Raw genomic sequence first — 20,712 nt, 5'->3', positions numbered from 1 at the left:
GGTTATATCATAGATGAATACTTGTTTAAATTTTATTCCAGCTATTACGCTTCGCTTTCTATTTTGAAAGTAACTGAGGTTATCTTATTCTTTTGCTATTTCATGGAAAATGGGGTTCCAAAAGTAGCTAAAACATAGCTCTAGGTAATTCAATCTGATCGATCGTCAGCTACATGTAAACCGAGTAACCCCTCTAATCTCCGATTGAATACCAAGATTAGCATAAAACCCCCAATGAGATGTATAACAAGGATCTTGTTACATCGAGTGTAGCGGTGAAGCAGATGTAGGGATTGATGTACACCTCCACCCCGCAACGACCATCCTCGGCATGGATTGTTTGCTTCAACCCTCTTACATATAAGCAACTAATAACTATACTTGACTTCATTGACAGTCACTCGTGAGGGAGCCAGTCTTTGATCTCCCTAGTACGGTCAATCGACAATCTGATCTATCGAAACAGGCATGTCATGTGACCTGGTATATGGTATCAGGTGACCTATCTCGACTTGTCATAGATCTCGAAGGGAGACAAAAAAGCCACTTAACCCGGCGATAAAAGGTCTCAATCAGTGTTGTCCAAACAGATCCTGAGGGCAAGTCCAGATCCGCTGTCTCGAGAGACCCGCTAACTCAACTATCAGGTCCAAACCAATACAAAGCCAGCATACATAGTGTTGAAGTGCAACCCACCACACAAAATACAACTATACAACAGAAGAAAAAGCGAAAAAAAAGGCTACCGACAAAGACGAAAGGGGGAATAATTCAAAACAAATCAGAACCAAAAAGGCAACGTCGAGTCCAATCGCAAAACGCTCAAGAGAATCCATCACAAACCCCATTTTTTATGTCAAACCATCAACCTCACCCTCACCCACACCTCATCATCTCCCCATCAACTCAACCTCCCATCACCTCCCCTCATAACACCACACTAACCCCCCTCTGTTGCCCACGCATCCTCTCCTCCCTCCGCCGACTATACGGCGCACAATACGGCTCATCCGCAGACCCAATGCTAGCACGCACGCCATCCTGCGAGCGGTGATATGCCGGACTCGACGGCGCAGGCGCAAGCTGCATCGCCTTGAACTGGGCATCCGAAATGATCCGTCGTCCGTACAGGTAGCGCATCAACTCGAAATTGGGTCTACTCCCGGCTAGCGTCTGGCCATGCTGGTAGTGGTCTGCGGCGACGTGGTTGAGTAGGCGGTCCCATGCGGAAGGGTGGTCTTGGGAGGAGACTTCCATTCTGGGTGGGGGGTTGAAAGTGTTCGTATCAGTTTGTGATGTCGGACTGGGTAGAGAGGATCGGTCTGAGCCTGGGTCTTGGTCGATGAACTCTGTGTCTGGGCAGAGGGGGCATCGTGCTGTTCGTGGTGGTGGGTGTGTGCGGAAATGACTTAGGACGTGAGTCCTCCACTGCATGGCATCGTCGAAGGTATCATGGCAGTCCAGCATGTGGAAAAGACATGCATAAATCCCAGATTCGACGGGCCTCGGATCTAGATCCAGATCCGTGCTCGGGTTCGCATTCAGATTTATATCTGAACCCGCCAACGACGGAACCGCAGAACTCACCGACGGCGCGGCTGTACTCCACGACGAAGACGATGCTTGTGAGCGGACACGCCCACCCGTCCTCCCCGTGATAACGGGCGCCATGCCACTCTCCTCTAGTCCAGAGTCCCGCTCACCTCTCGCCACAAAAGCAGGACCGAGGACCCGACCAGACATGGGAGCAAACATCACGACCGACCCGCCATCAGACCTCGTCTCCACCGACGAGATCGACGCAGACTCCGACCCGCTCGTCAGGCCCGGAACAGTCGGCGGGGAAGAAGATGGCATCCGGGTGGCACGGATGATCACCTCACTTTGCTTTTTGCGGATAGGGTTGCTGCCAGGCATCTGGGTAGGCGTCGCGGGGTGTGTGTATGTGAGAGCGCCGAATATGCAGAAACCTCGATCTAGGATCTTGCGAGTCTTGGTACTTCTGTTACGTTTCGGGGGAGCGGCACTGAGGCTGAGGTATGAAATAATCTGAGGCGGGGGTCCCTGTCAGTTTTTTCTTGATCTTGCTGATTTGCGCCCTGTCCTGCTCCGACATGCTCCGTGCGATGGCGCGGGGAATTCACGGGGCCCTGGGGCTCTGTTGGGTTGTTCGTTCACCGGAGGGCCGGAGATAGGGTACCATGAGTATTTACCACAGGGTATTGGGTATTGAGTATCGGGGGAAGACCTTGTACAGTACACCTCCCGATTGTACACGTTGGGGGAGGAGGAGGACAGAATAGCCCAGACATGGAGACGGAGAGAGACTTGATATACTTACATTTACCATCCAGCCCTACAACTATACCCGTCAACACTCGCCTCACCAGCCACGACGAAATCACAATACCGCAGGTCCAGTCCAGTCCAGTCCAGGTACCTATACCCTTCCCTACCCGACAGCCTGCAGACGCAGAGAACGGACGTACCCCTACCTTAGTCAACCACACCCGTCAGCAATGCACGACATCTATTCCCAGCACCAGCACCACCTTACCGGAGCCCGACCAGTCCAAGCCCGCGGACACGTACCGCAATGAAGTGGAGCCCCGCAACGCACAGCAAGCACCGATTCTAGCGCTGTAGAAGGCTCGAGGGTGCAGGCACGTTGTTGCCAGAGGGGATGGTGAAGAGTTGTGGGGTCGAGCTGGTGCGGTACACGCTGAGGATTGGGTGCATTAGGCTTTTCCTGACGGAATTGCCGTTGATGCGGTTGTCTTTTTTTTCGGCGCTAAGATGGAGGGGAGGCGGGGTGGAGGGGCTAATGTTTGAGGATGCGCTAATATAGTAGTAGTACTGTAGGAGATTATTGAGGACTTGGGATGGATGTAGTATTTGATTGATATTGTCTGGTGGAGGTGAGGTCGATTGATTTCTTTGTAGGAGATTAGACAATGGCAAGATGATATGGTAGTATCCTTATGCTGTCACTGTCACAGGTAAGATTCCCAGTCTAGCCAGGTGGCATCTCAACTCTTGGAGAGGGCTGAATCTCAGCCCTAAACTGATGAAATTGATACTCTGGAATACAAATTGCAGGATGATTTACAGATAGAATTGAGGTATTGAATATAGAAGATTTTCTTTCATATTTCCAAGCCGAAGCCAGGAGAGCTAATTAAGAGAGTTGAGGTAAGATAGGAAACATCATAGATGTATAAAATAGAGACCAGAGGCCTCGGAGAGGAGAATCACAAGAGAAAAGAATTTTGGACGCGAAGGAAGGGGAGAAAGAAAAGAAGTAGAGAAAAGGAAAAAAAAAACAGCCATGGAGAATTTCCCAGCCCATCTATTTGGTAAGAGACGCCTTGATCAAGCAAAGATAAGGAAAAGAGAAGAGAAAGAGGTACACCGATCCATCCAAAACCGACACCGTTGATGCCTGCAACCCAGAAAAATGCACAAGTCTATATCGTTTCGTAGCGCGCATAACAGCAAATTCAAAAGAAGACATAAGAATGTGGGACGCGAGGAGGGCAGTCACACGAGGAGAAGAGAAAGATCAGAAGCGGTCGGCCAGATCACCACCCGCAACGGAATTGTTCGTCGACGAAGACATCGAAGAGAATCCAGTAGGCGGGTTAAGCATGTCCTGTACCGCAACCTTGGGGACCTGCGGCACGGGCAGCTTGCGCTGCGTACCGTCCGGTTTTGACATGATGTCTGTGATGCTGGGACCCATGTGACCCTGGCCGGGGCTGTAGTAGTTGGGACCCTCGGGGGCGGGCTCCATGGGGGCGAGCGCGGGAGTGTGCTGGAGAGACAGGTGGCGGATGGAAGGCAGGTGTAGCTCATTAGCTCCAAGAGGGCGCAGACGAGGAGAGTGCGCGGGAGTAGCGAGAGGAGTGTGGTCAGGGGTAGGAGAGAGCGAGTCGTGAGAGAAGGTAGGAGACGAAGGAGCAGTAGAGTTGGGAGAGTTGGGACGCGAGCGCTTGACGCGGTGCCCGTATCCATCATCGTCATCGTTGGAGTGCGACCGAGTCATGTTCTGAGAGATCGCATAGGCGGAGAGCGAAGGCAGACCACGGCCGTGATGGCGCGATCCATACATGTGGTGTCGCGATCCGTGGAAGCCCAGGTGGTCATCTCGCTCAACTTGCGAGGCTGCAGTGGCCAACAGATTGATGTCCATACCGGAAGAAGCGCGCTCCGAGGTGCGCGAGTAAGGGCCCAGGTTGGAGCGCATGTGGTTGGCATAGTTGGAGAAAGAGTGAGGCGGAGAAACGTCCGGAGAGCCAATCTGAGAAACTGGCGCAGAACGAGTAATAGGCTTGCTAGGAGGGGGCATCATGTTGGCCGCATTAACCATGGCAGCATCCTGGCCAGCTGCAGCCGCTGCAGCCGCAGCGAGGTGCTGGGCCTTGTTGCTTCGACGGGAGTTGGGGTTGTTGTGAATGCGCGAGTGACGAGTCAACTCATCCGAGCGGCTGAAGCGCTTGGTGCAGCCGGGGAACTGGCAAGCATGGGGCTTTTCACCGGTATGCGTCCGAATGTGACGAGTCTGATGTTCCAGGCGGTGGAAGGCCCGGTCGCAAAGAGGACATTTGTAAGGCCGGGGAAGATCCTGACGGACCTCCTCGTTGGCAGGACGAGCACCCTTCATGAGAGGCGGCAACAAGCTGACGGAAGAAGCCATGGAAGGGTCTGACGAGGGAGACGAAGTAGGTTGGGCAGTGGTGGGCGAGGCCGAATCCGCTGCTTCTTGAGGGTTCAGTAGATTGGAGAAACCCACTGAGGCCGGGGGAGACATGTGAATTATCTCCTTGAGGGGGAAGGGAGGAATGTAGACCGGATATCTAGACCGGTGGATGATTCCTTTCTTTTTGCAGAGAGGGGGGCGAGGTTGTGCCGAGGCGGACAATTTATTGCAGGGGTGGTGGTCCAGAGCTGTAATCGTTCCGGGCGATCAGATCAGCGACGGGATGATCGTTATAGGGTGTTTGTAAACCTCGGACCAGGGACAGAGGAGTGGTGTAGTGCGAGAAGTAGTGCACAGGGGGAAAGTATGGGGATGCAGGAAAGACAGAAAGAAAAGAATCTGGAGACGGCGATCTGGGGAGCAGGAGATGATAAAGGAAGGGGGAAGGAGGGGAGTATGAGGAATGGAGGGGAAAAATGAGGAAGGGAGAAATCGGGGAGGGCTCGGAATCGGCGCGAGTTGGGTTTTTTGGGAGGAGGAAAAAAAAAAAAAAAACTCAGAAAATCAGAATGGAGAAAAAGGACGAGAAAAAAAAAAAAAAAAAGAAAAAAGGAAAAATCAGAGTCTCAAGGGGAGCAGAACTTATCGGATCGTAACAAGGTTGAGGACGGTGTGGGGGAACAGGGACTGGGGGGGGCGAAAAGGGAAAAAATCGGTGAAAAAAAATGGGAGAAACACCCGAATGGGGATAAGAAAAAAAAAGAAAAGCACAAAAAGGTAGGCAACGTGCACCGGGAAGATCGTCTTTGGACCAACTCCGGCTAAGAGAAAATTTATTCTCGATAGGAACATTAAGGTACTACGATAGTGCAACACTTAGAATATCCAAGTAGCCTCGATTCCTAATATTCTCCATGACTATAGAACTATACAACTATAGAGATATACGGTTAAAAGCGTTAGTATTAACATCGATTACGAACTGCGGTAGGGAGGACAGTTCGGCATAATCTGATGGCCGGCTTGGATGGCGTGTCGGGGAAGGGGGGCAAAGGGAAAAAAGAATTCAAAAAAAAACCGAACCCAAAAAGGTCTGGGCAACGTACTCCATACCGCAAGATGTGGGGACCAGGGCGACTTTCCGGACTACGACGACACCGAAGGTCCTCTTGATTATCTCATGCCCATTCCTGAAGAACCGTGGCCTGATCCCGCGGTGCGTGGCCCTTTCTACTTCCCCCCCTCCGTACTCTCCGTACTCCATACTCCATACTCCATTCTTGTACTCCGTACGGCCACTTCCGGCTATCGCGCGTCTGGAGAAAGCTGGGGCTTTTCCACCTCCCTTATCTTGGTATCTTTGGAGTAGAGGGGGGGGGGGGCATGACCATGGTGATTCTATCAACTATGATCATTGCTTTGTTTCCTTCCCCCACCCCCTCATTTTCCCGTCTCATAGTTACTCTTCTTTAGTGACTCTCACAGAGATAAATAGGCTTTCCTCATTTCCTTAACTTTGTAGAACCTCTCCGGAAGAAAGGATGGGTAAAATGGATGATAAACGATGATGGCATCACATGTGGCGATGACGAAGGACGTACACTAATAATCACTTCCCCCTCCTAGAAAGATCAGATCATGGAAGGACCGGAACAGTCCAGACCCAATGTATCTGTACATGATCTTGGAATCCCGGGGCAAACAAAGAACCTTAACGACCCTTTAGAGACGATCCCCTTCTCCGTATCGAGTAGTCTTTGCATTTAGTCTAAAACATACCAGAATCTACTGTAGAGATAAGGAGCTCTTCTTTGTCGCCGATCGGGCCACCCCCAACTTTCCTCCGCCTTCCCGCCCGTGACGAAGGGGAGGATCATCGATGATGTCGACTCATGATACATGATTTGGGCATGATTTAGTCATGGGGAAAGGTCGAGAGGTCATCCTGCTAATCCTCCCCGAGGCTCGCACGAAAACAAGTCGGGTCACATTGGAATTGTCTTGGAACCAGTCGATCTAATTATATGTTGTAGCTCAAATGGTACTGATATTCTATTTTGTGTTTGGATGCTACGATCGTGACTATAAGGTATCTGTTTCGGACACCCATTCGTTAATTCAATACGCGAATCAGGTTCGCCGATAAACCACCGACAAAGCTACGGCGAAGGTAGCGCACGTAGTATGAAATACCCCGGATTTTGTGGAGGACCGTGAGCACCCTTCCCCGTCCTTGAGACGGAGGATACGGAGAGCTACACCTGTGCTTCATACTTTAAACATCCTATCATGCTACGCAGAATGGTCACTGCGAGTCCAACCCCAGACAAAACAAGACCAACCTCAAAAGTACCAGACGTACATGCTCGAAGATGATCCAGCGATACGCTCACCTTGATACCAACTGATAGGCGCGGATCGTCCAATTATTGACGATTGGCGACGCACCCTGCAGCCGCAAAGCCGCATCTCGCGCCGGCCAAATGCGAATCTTTTCTGCGAATCGCATGCGCGCAGGCTGTCAGCTCAGCTCGGAAGAGCCAGGCTCGATCTCGTTCTGTCATTTTTATTGTTTCCTTTTTTTTCGCCCTGATGTACGGAGTACACTGGGCACGTTCCTATCCAGTAGTACTGTAGAGTGCACTGTAGAGTCTCTCAGGTTGCACCATGGCTGGCTACGGCTGAATCGGAAATTTGCAAGAGCCCTTTCTCAGCGCCCCCAGCGCCCACGGTGTCTCTCCCCGTCAGCCGTGCCCCGTAGGATATTATCCTTGTTGTCATCGAATTAAAATTCTCCTGTGGTAGCACAGGTTCATGCTCCCCCGGAAGGCAGCCACCAAAATTGCTCGAGTCTGGAGTATGGAGTCCGGAGTCCAGTACTGTACACCGGACAATGGACCGGAGATTTACCGGTCGGGATGATTTGCTATCTCACACGCCTATCGTAACTACCCCATACGGAATAAAAGCTACCATCATTAAGCGATAAACCCGGGCGCCTGACCAACCTGGTGGGGAAGAGTGTCCCATGTTTGATGTTTGGCGTGCCCACAAAGGGAGAAGGACCATCTCCAGTTTCCACCCCCAAGACGCGACCCCATGGGATGATAATAACCGCCCCATGGGCGTGGATAAAGAAAGATACGCCCACTCGGCAAGACCCTCCCCACAGCCGAGTTGGTCGGCCCAATTTCGGCGAGGCGATGAATTATCCCCCCATGTGCCGAGGATTGCGAATTTGGTTGGATCGTGACCAAGAGAGAAAATGAGGCGATCGATTGATGTCTAGGAAAGGTAATCCTAGCCCCTTCCCGACCATAATATTCCACACATACTTGATATAGAAAAACAATTATTCATTATTATTGTTCCAGCCTAGACATCTCATGAAAGGGGAAAAAAAGCCCCCAATTTCTCAAACACCTACGTAACAAGGAAGTCTACTCTATAACCCCGTGCGTGCACGTCTTCGCCCTGGTCTCTCCCGAATATACCCCCTTTCACCAAAATAAACCACCCCATGCTCTTAGAGCAGTTCGAGATCCAGGGCGGTGGGCGTGACCTGCATACGTGCAGCAGGGATGGAGCCATTTAGTCGCAGATCTTAAGCAGCCGCTGGTTCTAGCCAGTAGGTACTACTGCAGTGTCAACCAAGGTGTAGCTCTCTTCTTTCTTTGTCGATATTAATCTACACCTAACACCCCCGGACTAGCATCCTATAGGTCGAGCAGTGACCAAGATAGTGGCAACAATTTTTTTTTTGGCAGCTTTCAGATATCCCCCTTTGAGTCGGCGGATCTCCGCATCCATGGAGGTTTCTCCGTGGCGGGATAATTGAGGGGAGATTTTTCCTTTGGTCGGGGTCCCCGGATTAGCATCGTTTAATCGTCGTAGCTTACATTCGGTCGTATCTACTCCGGACTCCGTGGGTTATTGAGTGAACTAGTCATGGTTAGTTTTGTTCGTGGGGGGTATCCAAAGATTGGGATAAGGCCACATCTCCACATAATCCTGGACAGTAAGTACTATGGTAAGTTAACTACTACGGGCTGCCGGGTCGAATGCCGACGGGGGTAAAGTACTCTGTACGCACAACGGAGTCCTTTTGCCCGTCTATCAGGATGACCTATTCGGGTAACCCCACCGGACACTGCCACTGTCATACGTCCTCTTGACCTGTTCAAAAATGAACAAAAATAAAGTCTACACTTTTGTGCACTGTGTGACCTAAAGTAGGTTTAAACCCTCCGCTTTTCTCCACGGGGAATGGCGCCATCCTGGAGAACCTCCGGATTCGGCGCGGTCGATCTGCAAGAGAGGGGCAGTTTTTGCCCAGCCCCAAGCAGGTACAGTACAGAGTTCCCATATTTCCCATTCATCAGCCAATTACCCGTATTTTGCCGAGAAGGTACCCTGTACATACTCTGTAGCCCTGTCCGGAGAACTAAGGCCGTCTATCCAGACGTTCTTGTAGGCTGATCTCCTGAAACCGTCTTATTTCTTCTTACGCGTTACTGCAACCTGTCAACCTATCTTTGTTCGAGATGCGATAGCTGTTTCAGCTTACTGACGAATACCTCTCGATATCGCCATTCTTGCATTCTGCCCTCCGTATCTGTTGTAGAACTTGTCCACATGTCACAGAAATATATCTCCCGTTTGGCCCGTCAGCCGGAATCTAGCTTCCGTGGCTAAATGATATCTATATCCATAAACGAATGAAGAATGGATGTCTCCCAAAAAAAATCTGAATATTTTTCTCTCGTCTTACTTTCCCCCCAACGAACCGTGCAGAGATTTCTCTCCAGTCCTGGAGATCGTGCCCCGCGATCGCACGGATCGACATAATTATCCACCTGCTATAGCCAGTAGAGCGTGGGGAAGGCCAGGCTACACATTTTTGTGTCATTTGCCGACCGAAGGGGGCAGGACTCGCCGAATGCGTCGTTCTCGTTATCATTCACCATGAACGACGACTGGATGAAAGACAAGAAAGTTTGATTTTGATCCTTGAGTCTCTTTTTTCTTCTTCCTTCTTCTCTCTCTTTCCCTTTTAGTCATTATTTGCTGGACTCTCGCCCACTTCCCCCGCCAGTGTGGTTCCGGGGGAGACGATCGCCCCGACAAAGTTTGGAGCGACCCCGAATGATCTTCCCAACTTTACGCCCGACACTGGTCTACCCCGCAATCTCCAAGTTTAGGCGTGAATAATGACATTATCTATTCACGATCGATCATCAGATCCTTCCCGATAACGGGTCACCCAAAGCCATCCACTAACTTACGTCCATATATACTCCCGAACTCGGTCCGGTACTTTCTCATTGAATATTCGAATGCCAACACGTATCATGCTTATCATTCCGGCAGGGATAAACCTAGTCGTGCAGCATGATAAGCAAAGAGCTTTCCTACCTTCCGCGATCGCCGGGCCTGGAGGAGAGCCCGTGTGAGGCCAGGGCTCGAATTGACTGGTTCTTATCGTCCGACATCGCTGATACACATTATTTGGGGAACGAGCTGGAGGCGTCAGAGATTGGCACACCGCGTCCGCGGAAAGACGGGGTAATTAGAGATTGAGCTTTCCCCCGCAGTGGCCATGACGCCATTCCGGGGAATGGTGCAAAGTTTGAATGGCGAGCACCTCATTTCCTCATATCTTTTTCATCTAATATTTCTCTCCCGCATACGGCGGATAGTTCGAGTGCTCACATCATTATCGTATCAGGTGGCAAGTTCCTCTTTTTTTTTTTTTTTCTTTTCTCAGAATGAGATGCGGTTGGACGATCAGAGGGAGACGTGGGAATTGGACAGTCATGAAAATGACCAACGCATCCTGATCGCGTAATTGCTAGATCTATCGAACCAGTCCGAGTTTCCGAGTTTCTCTCGTGATTGATTCCTTCCCCGTTCTACCCCCTATTCCGGAGGTGTCTCATAAGGAAAACCCAAAGAGAACTAACTACAGAAAAGTATATCACCCGAATTCTACAGGCAAGGTGATATACTCTTAGTCATAGCTAAGTCACAATCCGAACAGAGTGAAATATCCTACGTTATCAAAACTTGTCACATCTCCACAGTCCGATCCCCCAGATTATCCTGCAGGGCGGGAAACGAACGATAAGCGGACCATCCACATTCCACCCCGGTCTCTCCTAGGGAAAGGCAAGCTCAGCTCAGCTCAGCTCAACCCATCCCGTCCCTACTAGACCCCTTCATAGGCCACGCCAAAAAAACACCGATTGCTTCAATAGGGCGCATATCACACCCAGTCTAGACAAAGTTGCGCAACCCCCCAAAATCCAACCAGTCTCAGCCTCCCGACCACCCCCCTTGCGGGTTGAGTCATGACGTGCTGGCCCCGGGGAGAGGCGGTAGACGTAGACCTCTACCAGGACCAGACCAGACCAGGATCGGGGATTCATCGCCCTCCGTTTCATTTCCAATCGCCCCGATTACTCCCCGCGGGCTGTGCGGGCCTACGGGCCTGCGGGTGAAACTCGCAGCCCGCGCCACGGGGGAACACACGACGGTTCATGGGTTTGGGATGGACTGACTGGTGAGGGTTCAGCCACGCCTGCACTCTGCACTGGCGTGACAGGCATGGACTGTGGTTGATAGATATCGTTACCTAATGCTTATCTGTCAGGTTGACCGTACTGTAGACACCCAGGTAGAGGTAGGGTACACCCTAAGCCCTGTGCCCTAGAGTACTGTTCCCTCCCCCCTGCGGTGTAGTAGCTATTAGCTGGCAGCTGCAAGTCTAACCCGGGCTGCCAGGGTTAAAAACTTGACAGATTACATTCCACCGTCCCCGACGCATTTCCTAGAGCCGCCAGGGGCTAGGTCGCATCGATAAGCCTAGATTTTTAATTTTTGAACCAAAAATTTCCCACCCTTTCGATAATGTTGCAACATGCCTTTCTCCCCCTCGAGACGAGGGTGACATTTCGCCGTGCTTGGCAGGTTCTCAATGCGGGGGAGACGAGTTTCCCTCAAATCCGGGGTAGGTTTAGGTTCGCGGAGAAAGGGGATGGAGGCTAGAGTATGGTCCTTAAATTGCCCTCCTAGGAAAATTATCCGTGGGCATTGTAGGGAGTATGGTGGTAGCCTGTTACTAACGTAGTTACCACAGTATCATTACAATACCCTGATTCGTCCACATATAATAAACGAGGGGTCGAAGATAGCGGTCGGGTCCAGTTACTCTGTATGGGCGTGGGGGAAAGGCCACTGGCCTAGTAGTAGTAGTAGTACTGTAGGCTACAGGCCTCCCTAACAGGACTGGTGCAACCTCCCTGGGGGCACTTTACCTAAGAGATTACCCTCCATCCGGATATCCGGGTAGACGGAATAAACGGCAAAGGCCGGCCAAGTACGGTGGTACAGTATCCTCCGTACAAAGTTTTCTCCGGGTCGGAGGACAGTCATGCTATAACCACACACCACCTGAGTCTTCGACACACGCACTCTTGCCCCAACGCCAAGGCGAGCGATCCGCGATCCACAGCTTCTGGAACAGATTCCCCTGGCCCAATGAAAGCTCGTAGGCGCATCATGCTGATATCACCGTCCCCAGGATGCGGGGCGTGCCGGAGTCCGAGATCAGATTGGTTGATTTGTGTAGATAGGGGATTTCCTAACAATCACGCAATGGATGGACGGAACAATCTATAGTAGAGCATACAAACTATGGAGAGGGAAACAATTGATAATGATAGATGGTAAAAAGGGGGATCGAGGAGGGGCAATTGACATGCAAGAGAATAAAAAAAAAACTTTGCCGCACCGGCAGAGCAGCGGAGGAGTGGACACTCAAGGCCCGCATTTAGGATGGTGCTAAAAAACTGCTTCCGCACAATTCTTTTGTATCCAGTTCTCGGTGAGGGTCGAATAACTCCCTCTCTCTCTCCATCGCCCCGCTCCACTTTTTACGTTCCCGCTTTGAGGCAATTGTTTTCTTTAACTGGAGGGATTTAATGCTTGACTAATAGCGAAACAAAATTCAAAAAGGGGGGGGGGGGGGGGTTAATTGTGTACGATTTTCTCATACGGTAGTTTTGTATCTATTTTGGCTTACCCCATACTCGCGGATGTTTGTTACCACTACTCAATATTTTTGCCCACTTCATGCCCTAATCTGGTAATAATGTTGTAATCTAGTCCATCCCGGTCTACTTACTCTACTAAGCCCGTCTTAGCCTCCGCGCGGCGGGGGAGAAAGAGGAAATGGCCCCTGGCGGTCGCGGCGATCGACAAGAGGTCCTTCAGCCACTAAATTCCTGCGAACGTGTGGTTTATTATCACGCTCTACTATTGTTCGCACGGCGGGGTTACTATTGAACTCACCGGGAGGATCATGTATGCAATATACGGAGTACTAGCACTTGCATTTGCCCGGTCCTCAACCGAACAGACACGGAGACTGGCTTGAACTCTCAAGTATAGCTTGATATGACAGGTCGCCGCCACAGTGATATCGAGCACCTGCTTATCTACCAATGAGCACCTTCCCTATGTCCACCACCACTTTTGTCCACCAGGCAGTGGGAATGAGCTGATAAGCCCAGAAACAGAAAACCCGGCTCTTGACTCGGGATCCAGATGCAGCAATGAACTAGGGAACCGGGATTGAGCGTGATCTAGGATGAACTCCGGTCCCAATTTGAAGGGGAAGAAGCAAATAGAGATACAGGTACATGCTGGCCACTCTCGCTTTCACGTGTCATGCATATTCTTGCGAGTATTGCGAGCTTTGCGAGCTTCGCGAGGTATTATTCCGGGCTGTTTCGCAGCTTCCTTTACGGATAGGGAGCTGCCCCCGCTGGGTAACGAGCTAGTTACACTTATCTAGCTAGATAGGGGGGACTGGGACTAGATCCCCCAGAGTTCTCCACGAGCTAGCAGCAGAGCTTCTGGTTGGGGAGGGGTTTCACATGTAAATGTCCCTCCGCCAGCAGGACGAGAGCACATGTGTCTGGTAGCTCTACGCCCGCACACATGTGCTTATCGCGATTGATGCGGGCTGTCATCAGTGGCTTCTTCAGAGTTTACGGTTTAACGGATATGGCTCACTTGTCCTTGCTTGCAGTCAAGCAATCAAGCCGGTCGGGGGAGAAGTCCATGTGTGTTGCCGAGGTGGTTTTTTTTACCGGGGCCGGTGATATGGTTGATTGTGCGGTTATGCGGTGGATGATGCCATTATTTGGTGCACTCGCAAGATCTTCTTCGTTGAGGGTGATGGGGTCTTCGGATCGTTGGTTTGATGATCGTCTGATCGGTGCTACGTGGATGATCGACTGTTTATCCCGCGTGGCATGAGAGAGGAGGTTACTATTCGGGATGTAGGCCGAATTGAGTAGAAACTACCGCTACTAGGCAAGATGCTACAATATTAGATGAATTGCATTGCAATAGTCTTCAATAGTATACTTAGATTAGCTGTCATCATGATCCACGGAGATTTCGTGCTGAGAGCACGGAGGATTTACAGTATAGCACACAGTACTCAATACCGCACCGGTCCAGGATGACGGAATGACGACACCGGAGAACAGCTTTCGACTAGACTAGAACCCCTCGCTACTGCAGGTACACACCGGGTCCAGGCTCTCTGCTTCATCAGCCCATAGGTACATACTGTATTCGGTAATCCTACTGCTACTACTACTATAGGGCTGGGATTGGAACTGTAGCAGCTGGACAACTCGGAAAAAGTCGGAAGACGAGGGTCGAGGGGCAATTGTGCCATTCTGGCATGGTTGCGGGGCTTAGTGTGGCTTTTTTTTCAGTCTCCAGTGCTCCACGATGATGGTGGAGGCTGGCCCGTCTGGAGTACTCGTCCAAGAGAAACTGTGGTTAACGGAAGAATAGAACAATTCAGAAGCAAGCCATCCACGGATCGCGGGCCCGGCTATTGCAGATCTCACGATGGGTTGGAGTAGGAATTCAAATTTTCACTGTAACCTATAATAATTTTTTTTCTTGATGGTCGGAGCAAGTACTGTACGGAGTAGTGAGGCTAAAAAGGGACCGACCGGTGAAGCCTTTTCTAGCAGGTTTACCTAACGCCCACGGGGATCTTCCGCAATGTAAAATTTTTCTTTCTCTTCTCCTCCACTTTGAAGACTGGAGTCGATGGAGATATTCCGAGCCGCGGGCCCGGCAACACTCGGCGACTGTACTCGGCACGGCAATGCCGACTCTCGGGCTGGCGTGCTCGTGAACTCGGCCCTGTGTGGCTCGTTTCTTTGGTGCTTTTTATCTCCACATTTGGGAGTTGGGATTTTGGGGAATTGACCCTCGAGTCACGCTTAATGCCCTGGATCAGGCTCGGGCTCAGCTTTCAGCTCTCTCCCGGTCTGGGAGAATGTGGACTGTTGCCGAGATTCTTCCGAGGCTCGAGGCACCTTCTCCCTCGGTGGCCACCCGCGCTGAAGTTTGCCCCTGGGATAGTGCCAATGGATGGGAAAAAAGTAACCCTGAACGGCAGCCATGCACGAATTCTGCTTGGTTCACTTTGTGCATCCATGGACTACTGTATGTGCGTCGTGTACAAGCACCTTCGTCTTACCTGCCTTGTGAGAACTCCAGAGATACTGTATCGTGCAACTCCAATTCCTCGGAAGCCCTCTCCCCCACTCGGATACAGGCGATTACGGTGATCCGACGGTCCCCCACTAAACAATCTCTTATTCCCTTAGCCGATATGCGGAGGTTTTCTTGTCCTCTTCTCCGCATGTAGCGGTCTGATTTTTTTTCCTGTGGGACCTGGCGGTGCTGCCTTTCGTAAGGGTGGACGTGGATGTGGAGGGGCTCAACATAACAAAGCAGCACACGTCTATGACTCTCCTCTATGGAGTGGCTGGTATACAGTCGTATACTTGTGCAGTACGCGGTAGAAGACTGCAATTCTGTTCTATGACGTATGACATGCTCTATACTGCAAAATCTTGTCAATGTCAATGACACAACCTCATCTACAGTCTAAATACTTATCGAGTTTCTCATTATCATCTTCAATATGGACCATTCCATCTCTCCCTCATGACTATGACTCTTATCATCTGCTATCGCGACTTCGGAGCAATGTCCGGCCGTACTAAAAGCGGACAGGTCATTCTGCCACCTTCTCCCGCCCTGAAAAGCGGAGAATCTGCTTGAGTCCAGTGCGCCGCGACCAGCTTCTCAGCTTGGTATAGCAATCGAGTACGGCATTGCTCCTGTCTACTCTCTCCTAAACATCCATTGATATCCCCGGTGTTCCTTCCACGCTTTCTAGCGGGCCCTTGACACCATGGCACCCCCGCGCCAGCGCACCGCCGCCATCGTTGACGACTCGAGGTCCGAAGCCTCCAGCGGCACGCGAGAATTCAAAACCAGCGCGCCAAAGAGTCGAAAGACCGGGACAGCAGCCAAGGATAAGGCCTCCGTGACTAGCGCACCTATAGCAACCGAACAACCAATCGAGGAACAGCCCAGGGTACGTACAGCACTGAACAAACCCTACCGGGGAAAAGGAGAGAAGTCTCGCAGAGCGGCAAACCAACGACGTCAGAGAAGAGAGAGAGAGAGAAAAGAGCAGCCAATTCCTCGAACAAAACCTCGCTAACGCACCACCCCGTTCTCTCTACAGGTCCCCTGGTCCGATCTCCCCCTCGACATCCTCCACGCCTACCGCCACGTCCACAAACTCCCCACCCCCTCCGCCTTCTCAACAGACTATTCCCGCCTCATCCTCTCCCAAGGCGTCGGCCTGCGCTCCCCAACAGCCCTCGCAGCTCGCCGCGCCCAATCAACCCGCTCATCCACCCGCGAGCGCAACGGTACAACCACACAAGACGCCGAGTCCTCGTCTTCGCTGCACCGCATCGTCGGCCAAGACCGCGTGAGCAAGGACCAATTCGCGCTGGTCGTTCGCAAACACTTTAACAGTGTGGGCCTGTCTGAGCAAGAGACTATCGCGCGGTTCTTGTATACCGTTCGTGAGGAGAGGAGGGGTCGTCAGTTTAGATTGCGGTTTCAGCCTTAGGGTGTACCCGCGATTTGATTTGATTTCTTTTCGTGAGATTGGGGGCTGCTTGGTTTGAGCTTGGCTTTGGGTGGCATTCGCGCTGGTTCTGCGTTTGTGTGACATCTTCTTATGATACCCATTGGCGTTTCTGGGATTGGGTTCTTTTTCTTTTTTTTTGGTGGGTAGAGGCGTTTTGTACAGATGCGTTTAGATGCTTTCCGCGGTGTATAGCTAGTCGTGGTGGTATTGTTACGAGGGATAGTTATAGTAACAATGCAGGACTCGCATTATTTAATCGCACTTCCTCGTATCGCGTTAGCTATTTGGGTAGCTATGACTGGTCAATGGATTGCCTGTTATGTTTCGCAGCGAGGCCTGTTGATGCCTATGGTGTCCAAAAGCAGGCCAGTAAGATTCCTATGATGAAATGATCCCCTCTTCTTGTTCTTATCATGAGTTGGGTTTGTAGCTTCTACTGTTCGCACTTCGAGGGGAGAGTGCCAGTCATTGATTCCATTGTGACCTGAATATCTATCAGAATTGTGCATGGATTCGTACAATTCTAGCTCAATAGATAGACCAGCCCGGTAGTTTCCATGCATGTTAATAATTGGTGTGATCAAGTCCCTTAGAACCAATTTTCTACCTCTACTTTGTGTTCTCTTTAATTCTCGCGGACCCGCTCGCTCCCCCATAGTACCATTCGGCAACCCATACCTCATGCTAGCCACACCCGTATATGTCAAACCCACATCACGAAACGGTTCAACCCAAGCATATACCAATGATATTATTGAACCCTAACCATCCCCGGACTATCACCCCCAAATCTTGCATTATAATGCACACTCTAGACTCACCAAATTCCCCGCCACCCCACACCAAAACAATACCCCGGATCGGACCCGGTCACCAGAATAACCCCCGAGCCTCAAAACTACCAATTAGATCGACCATATCCAGAACTTCACTCACTGTGGCTTCCTTGGTCAGTGAATTAGGTTCAGTGGAGTACGAAATTCTGGGGAATTCGATCCCCGCATTTATGTGCTACGAGGGGTGGGGGAATTCTTTAAAGGCAGGCTGGGAACGAGAGATAACAAATGCATTGATCAGGCATTGATCCAAATCTCTGTTTTGATATTTCAATCATCGTATCAAACTCGCCATGTTTGATGAGTATCTCCAAGGCAAGGCATTGCGCCGTCTTTCCCGGTTCAGTTGCTCGGTGGTATGCTCCTTCATCTCGGTACAATGAATGCTATACGTCGCTCACCAACTTGATAGGGATTCCTGATCGAGGGCTACCAAGCTGGAGTCCTCGGTGGTGTACAAGAAACAAAGCCCTTCCTCAATGCTATCGGGGTGAGATTTCATTGCCTACTTTTATAGGGATTGGTTTCTGACTTTACTAGAATCCTACCGGGACGGAGACGATTCCCATGATTGCGTCTTCGTATACACTGGCGGCGGCTTTCATGTCATGTGTCGTTATGCTTATCGGGATGCCTCTTGGTCGTCGGCGGTGCATTATTATTGGTAATGCGTTTATTGCGGTTGGTGGTGTTGTACAGGCTGCGTCGTTCTCGGTTCCTCAGATCATTGTCGCTCGAGTTCTTTGCGTAAGTTGTGTGGTTACTGTTGTTACCTTTCTGTGTCTAAGCTAATGAGTGAATAGGGATTCGGTATTGCAGTAAGTTAAGATCAACTAGTTGATATATGGCGCAATCTAATCAGTTTCCAGTTTATCACCTGCAATGTTCCGATGTACATGGTATGTACTCTGCAGGCTGCCTTGTTTAATTCCAACTAACATCCACAGTCTGAAATGAGCGTTGAAGCCCGAGAGCGGGGCCCTGAAGTTGCAATTAACTGCTCATCTTTGCTCTTCGGCGTTGCCCTATCCTACTGGATAACATTCGGTTTCACTCGCATGACGAACCAGATCTCTTGGGTAGGCAGATAGCCCATACTCTTCTGATCATTTGACCAAAACTAACACCTTTTTCTCCAGCGCATGCCAATAGCCTTCCAATGTATATTTGCCATTCTCTCCGGTGTATCAATGATCTTCCTCCCCGATACACCTAGATGGTACTATGCCCGCGACAACATTCCCGAAGGCGACAAAACCCTCTCCCGAATCTACGGCGTCTACCGCAAGGGCGTCACCAACCACGGCGACGTCCCCGAAATCCAAGCCATGAAGCAGAATATCATGGAAAACTTCCACGTCGAGGAAGAAGACAGCAATCGCTTGACACTCCTAAGCCTCGTGTGGGACAATACCCCGCTACGCGTTGGGCGCCGAGTGCGCATCTCCTTTCTGATTCTCGCTATTCAGCAGTCTATGGGAATTAACATGTTGGTCTACTATATGACGCTTATTTTCACGAATGTCGGGCTCTCGGATTTCCTGGCTTCACTGTTGGCAGCTATTTCCCTGACTGTTCAATGGGTTGGATCGCTCTTGTGTGTTGTTACTATTGAGCGAATCGGTCGGCGCCGGATCATGATGTGGACTGCTTGTATTGAGACGTGCTGTATGTTGATTTTCGTGGTTTTGAATACCCTTCAACACAAGACTGTTTCGACGCAGTGGGCTGCCGCGATGATCATGTTCCCATATATGTTCTTTTACGGATGGGGATGGGTGGGTTGTCCGTGGCTGTATGGTCCTGAGGTATGTATCCACGGATTCAGAGATACGCAGTGCTCTATGGGCTATTGAAGACTAACGGATCATTAGATTGCACCCCTTCGTTACCGACATATCGGATCTGCTGCTGGACTTCTTGGCGTGTGGCTGTTCACCTTCCTCACGGTCTTTGCAGGAGGTATTGCTTTTGAGACCGTGGGTGCGAAGATCTGGATTTGGCCACTTATTTTTAACGCTATCGCTTTCCTGTTTGTGTACTTTATGTGCCCTGATGTGAGTAGTCAGAGTTTCCTTTTGAGAAGGTCAGAACTAACTGTTTATAGCCGACTAACAAAACCCTTGAAGAAGTTGATGCACTTTTTGCAAAGGATGAGGCTGTTCTTAACCGTCTCAACCATGTTGTTGATGAGAAGGCAACATCGGAGGAGATTGAAGAAGCTACTTAGGCGAGAGGGCTGGAGGAGTGGGACCTATGAAAGCGTTGGCTCTTACATTAGCCACTTTCAGGATGGCACCGGTTCTATTGGGAAGCTAGATATTACTGGTAGAAATTGATGAATGAATTTTGGGTTGATTTCTATGAAAGATAGATCAATTTTACATTCGACTCTTCGGTAATTCACCCTCAAGTCTCACAATTCCCTGGAAAGGTTAACCGGTTAGTCATGTAACTTATGAAGAGAAATGAGTCAACGAACCTCCTGGATACAAGTTGCCACAAGCACCCCATCCTTGGTCCACATCTTCTGATGAATCAATCCTCTCCCGTTCCCCGCCCAGCTAGTCTGCACCTCCGATAACAGCCACTCATCCACTCGTAGTTCCTCCGGACTATGAAAGTAGATCGTATGGTCTAAGCTCACCATCATTGCAACCCTAGGAGAGATATTTGCGCCACTTTCATGTCCCGCTTCAAAATGTGGTCGCCGGATCGCGGTATGAGTCTCGGGACACGTAAAAAGATATCCTTTACTTGGATAAAACTCAGTAACTGGTGCTTGGACAAAATCCCATATTTCATGGGAATGTGGCACTGCTGCCAGGAAGTAGCTATCTGACATGAATGCCAACGCAGCTATATGAATAGGATCACCCGGCGGGGCAGAAATTTGCCCTCGTGCTCGAATCCATTGATGAATTCGTTTATCCTCAGGATTTTGCGATCTTCCCCTGAGCACGCCTGCGCTTTTGTTGATATACGGAGTTTCTGATGAAATCTTGCAGGATTGACTTGGGTCGAATAATTCTTCATCCTCATGCAGCATGACGGCTGGTGGTTTTGTCGAGTGTGTCAAGCTATGGGATGAAGCTCGTTCTTCTCGTCGAACGAAACTAATC

General features: G+C 50.4%; 5 protein-coding genes across 5 annotated transcripts; 3 read left to right on the top strand and 2 right to left on the bottom strand.

Moving 5' to 3' along the window:
* Positions 1 to 927: 927 nt before the first annotated feature.
* N7496_009300 (uncharacterized protein) lies at positions 928 to 1,917 on the bottom strand (the record flags this gene model as incomplete). The annotated part of the gene is made up of 1 exon (XM_056702214.1): positions 928 to 1,917. One exon carries the CDS (start codon positions 1,915 to 1,917, stop codon positions 928 to 930), a length of 990 nt encoding a protein of 329 aa, XP_056551214.1.
* Positions 1,918 to 2,310: 393 nt separating this feature from the next.
* N7496_009299 (uncharacterized protein) lies at positions 2,311 to 2,646 on the top strand (the record flags this gene model as incomplete). The annotated part of the gene is made up of 1 exon (XM_056702213.1): positions 2,311 to 2,646. One exon carries the CDS (start codon positions 2,311 to 2,313, stop codon positions 2,644 to 2,646), a length of 336 nt encoding a protein of 111 aa, XP_056551213.1.
* A 916-nt stretch (positions 2,647 to 3,562) lies between these two features.
* Positions 3,563 to 4,810, bottom strand: N7496_009298 (C2H2-type zinc finger protein; the record flags this gene model as incomplete). Its single annotated transcript, XM_056702212.1, has 1 exon — positions 3,563 to 4,810. One exon carries the CDS (start codon positions 4,808 to 4,810, stop codon positions 3,563 to 3,565), a length of 1,248 nt encoding a protein of 415 aa, XP_056551212.1.
* Positions 4,811 to 15,998: 11,188 nt separating this feature from the next.
* N7496_009297 (uncharacterized protein) lies at positions 15,999 to 16,733 on the top strand (the record flags this gene model as incomplete). The annotated part of the gene is made up of 2 exons (XM_056702211.1): positions 15,999 to 16,184; positions 16,338 to 16,733. The coding sequence occupies 2 exons, from the start codon at positions 15,999 to 16,001 to the stop codon at positions 16,731 to 16,733; spliced, it is 582 nt and encodes a 193-aa protein (XP_056551211.1).
* A 1,150-nt stretch (positions 16,734 to 17,883) lies between these two features.
* Positions 17,884 to 19,820, top strand: N7496_009296 (uncharacterized protein; the record flags this gene model as incomplete). The annotated part of the gene is made up of 9 exons (XM_056702210.1): positions 17,884 to 17,946; positions 18,003 to 18,080; positions 18,131 to 18,337; positions 18,394 to 18,408; positions 18,460 to 18,489; positions 18,538 to 18,669; positions 18,730 to 19,398; positions 19,465 to 19,647; positions 19,698 to 19,820. The coding sequence occupies 9 exons, from the start codon at positions 17,884 to 17,886 to the stop codon at positions 19,818 to 19,820; spliced, it is 1,500 nt and encodes a 499-aa protein (XP_056551210.1).
* Between the last annotated feature and the right edge of the window lie 892 nt (positions 19,821 to 20,712).

This window comes from Penicillium cataractarum (genome assembly GCF_028827025.1).
Source record: "Penicillium cataractarum strain IBT 29864 chromosome Unknown utg000008l, whole genome shotgun sequence".
NCBI lineage: Eukaryota > Fungi > Ascomycota > Eurotiomycetes > Eurotiales > Aspergillaceae > Penicillium > Penicillium cataractarum.
This window is presented reverse-complemented; position numbering and strand designations above follow the sequence as displayed.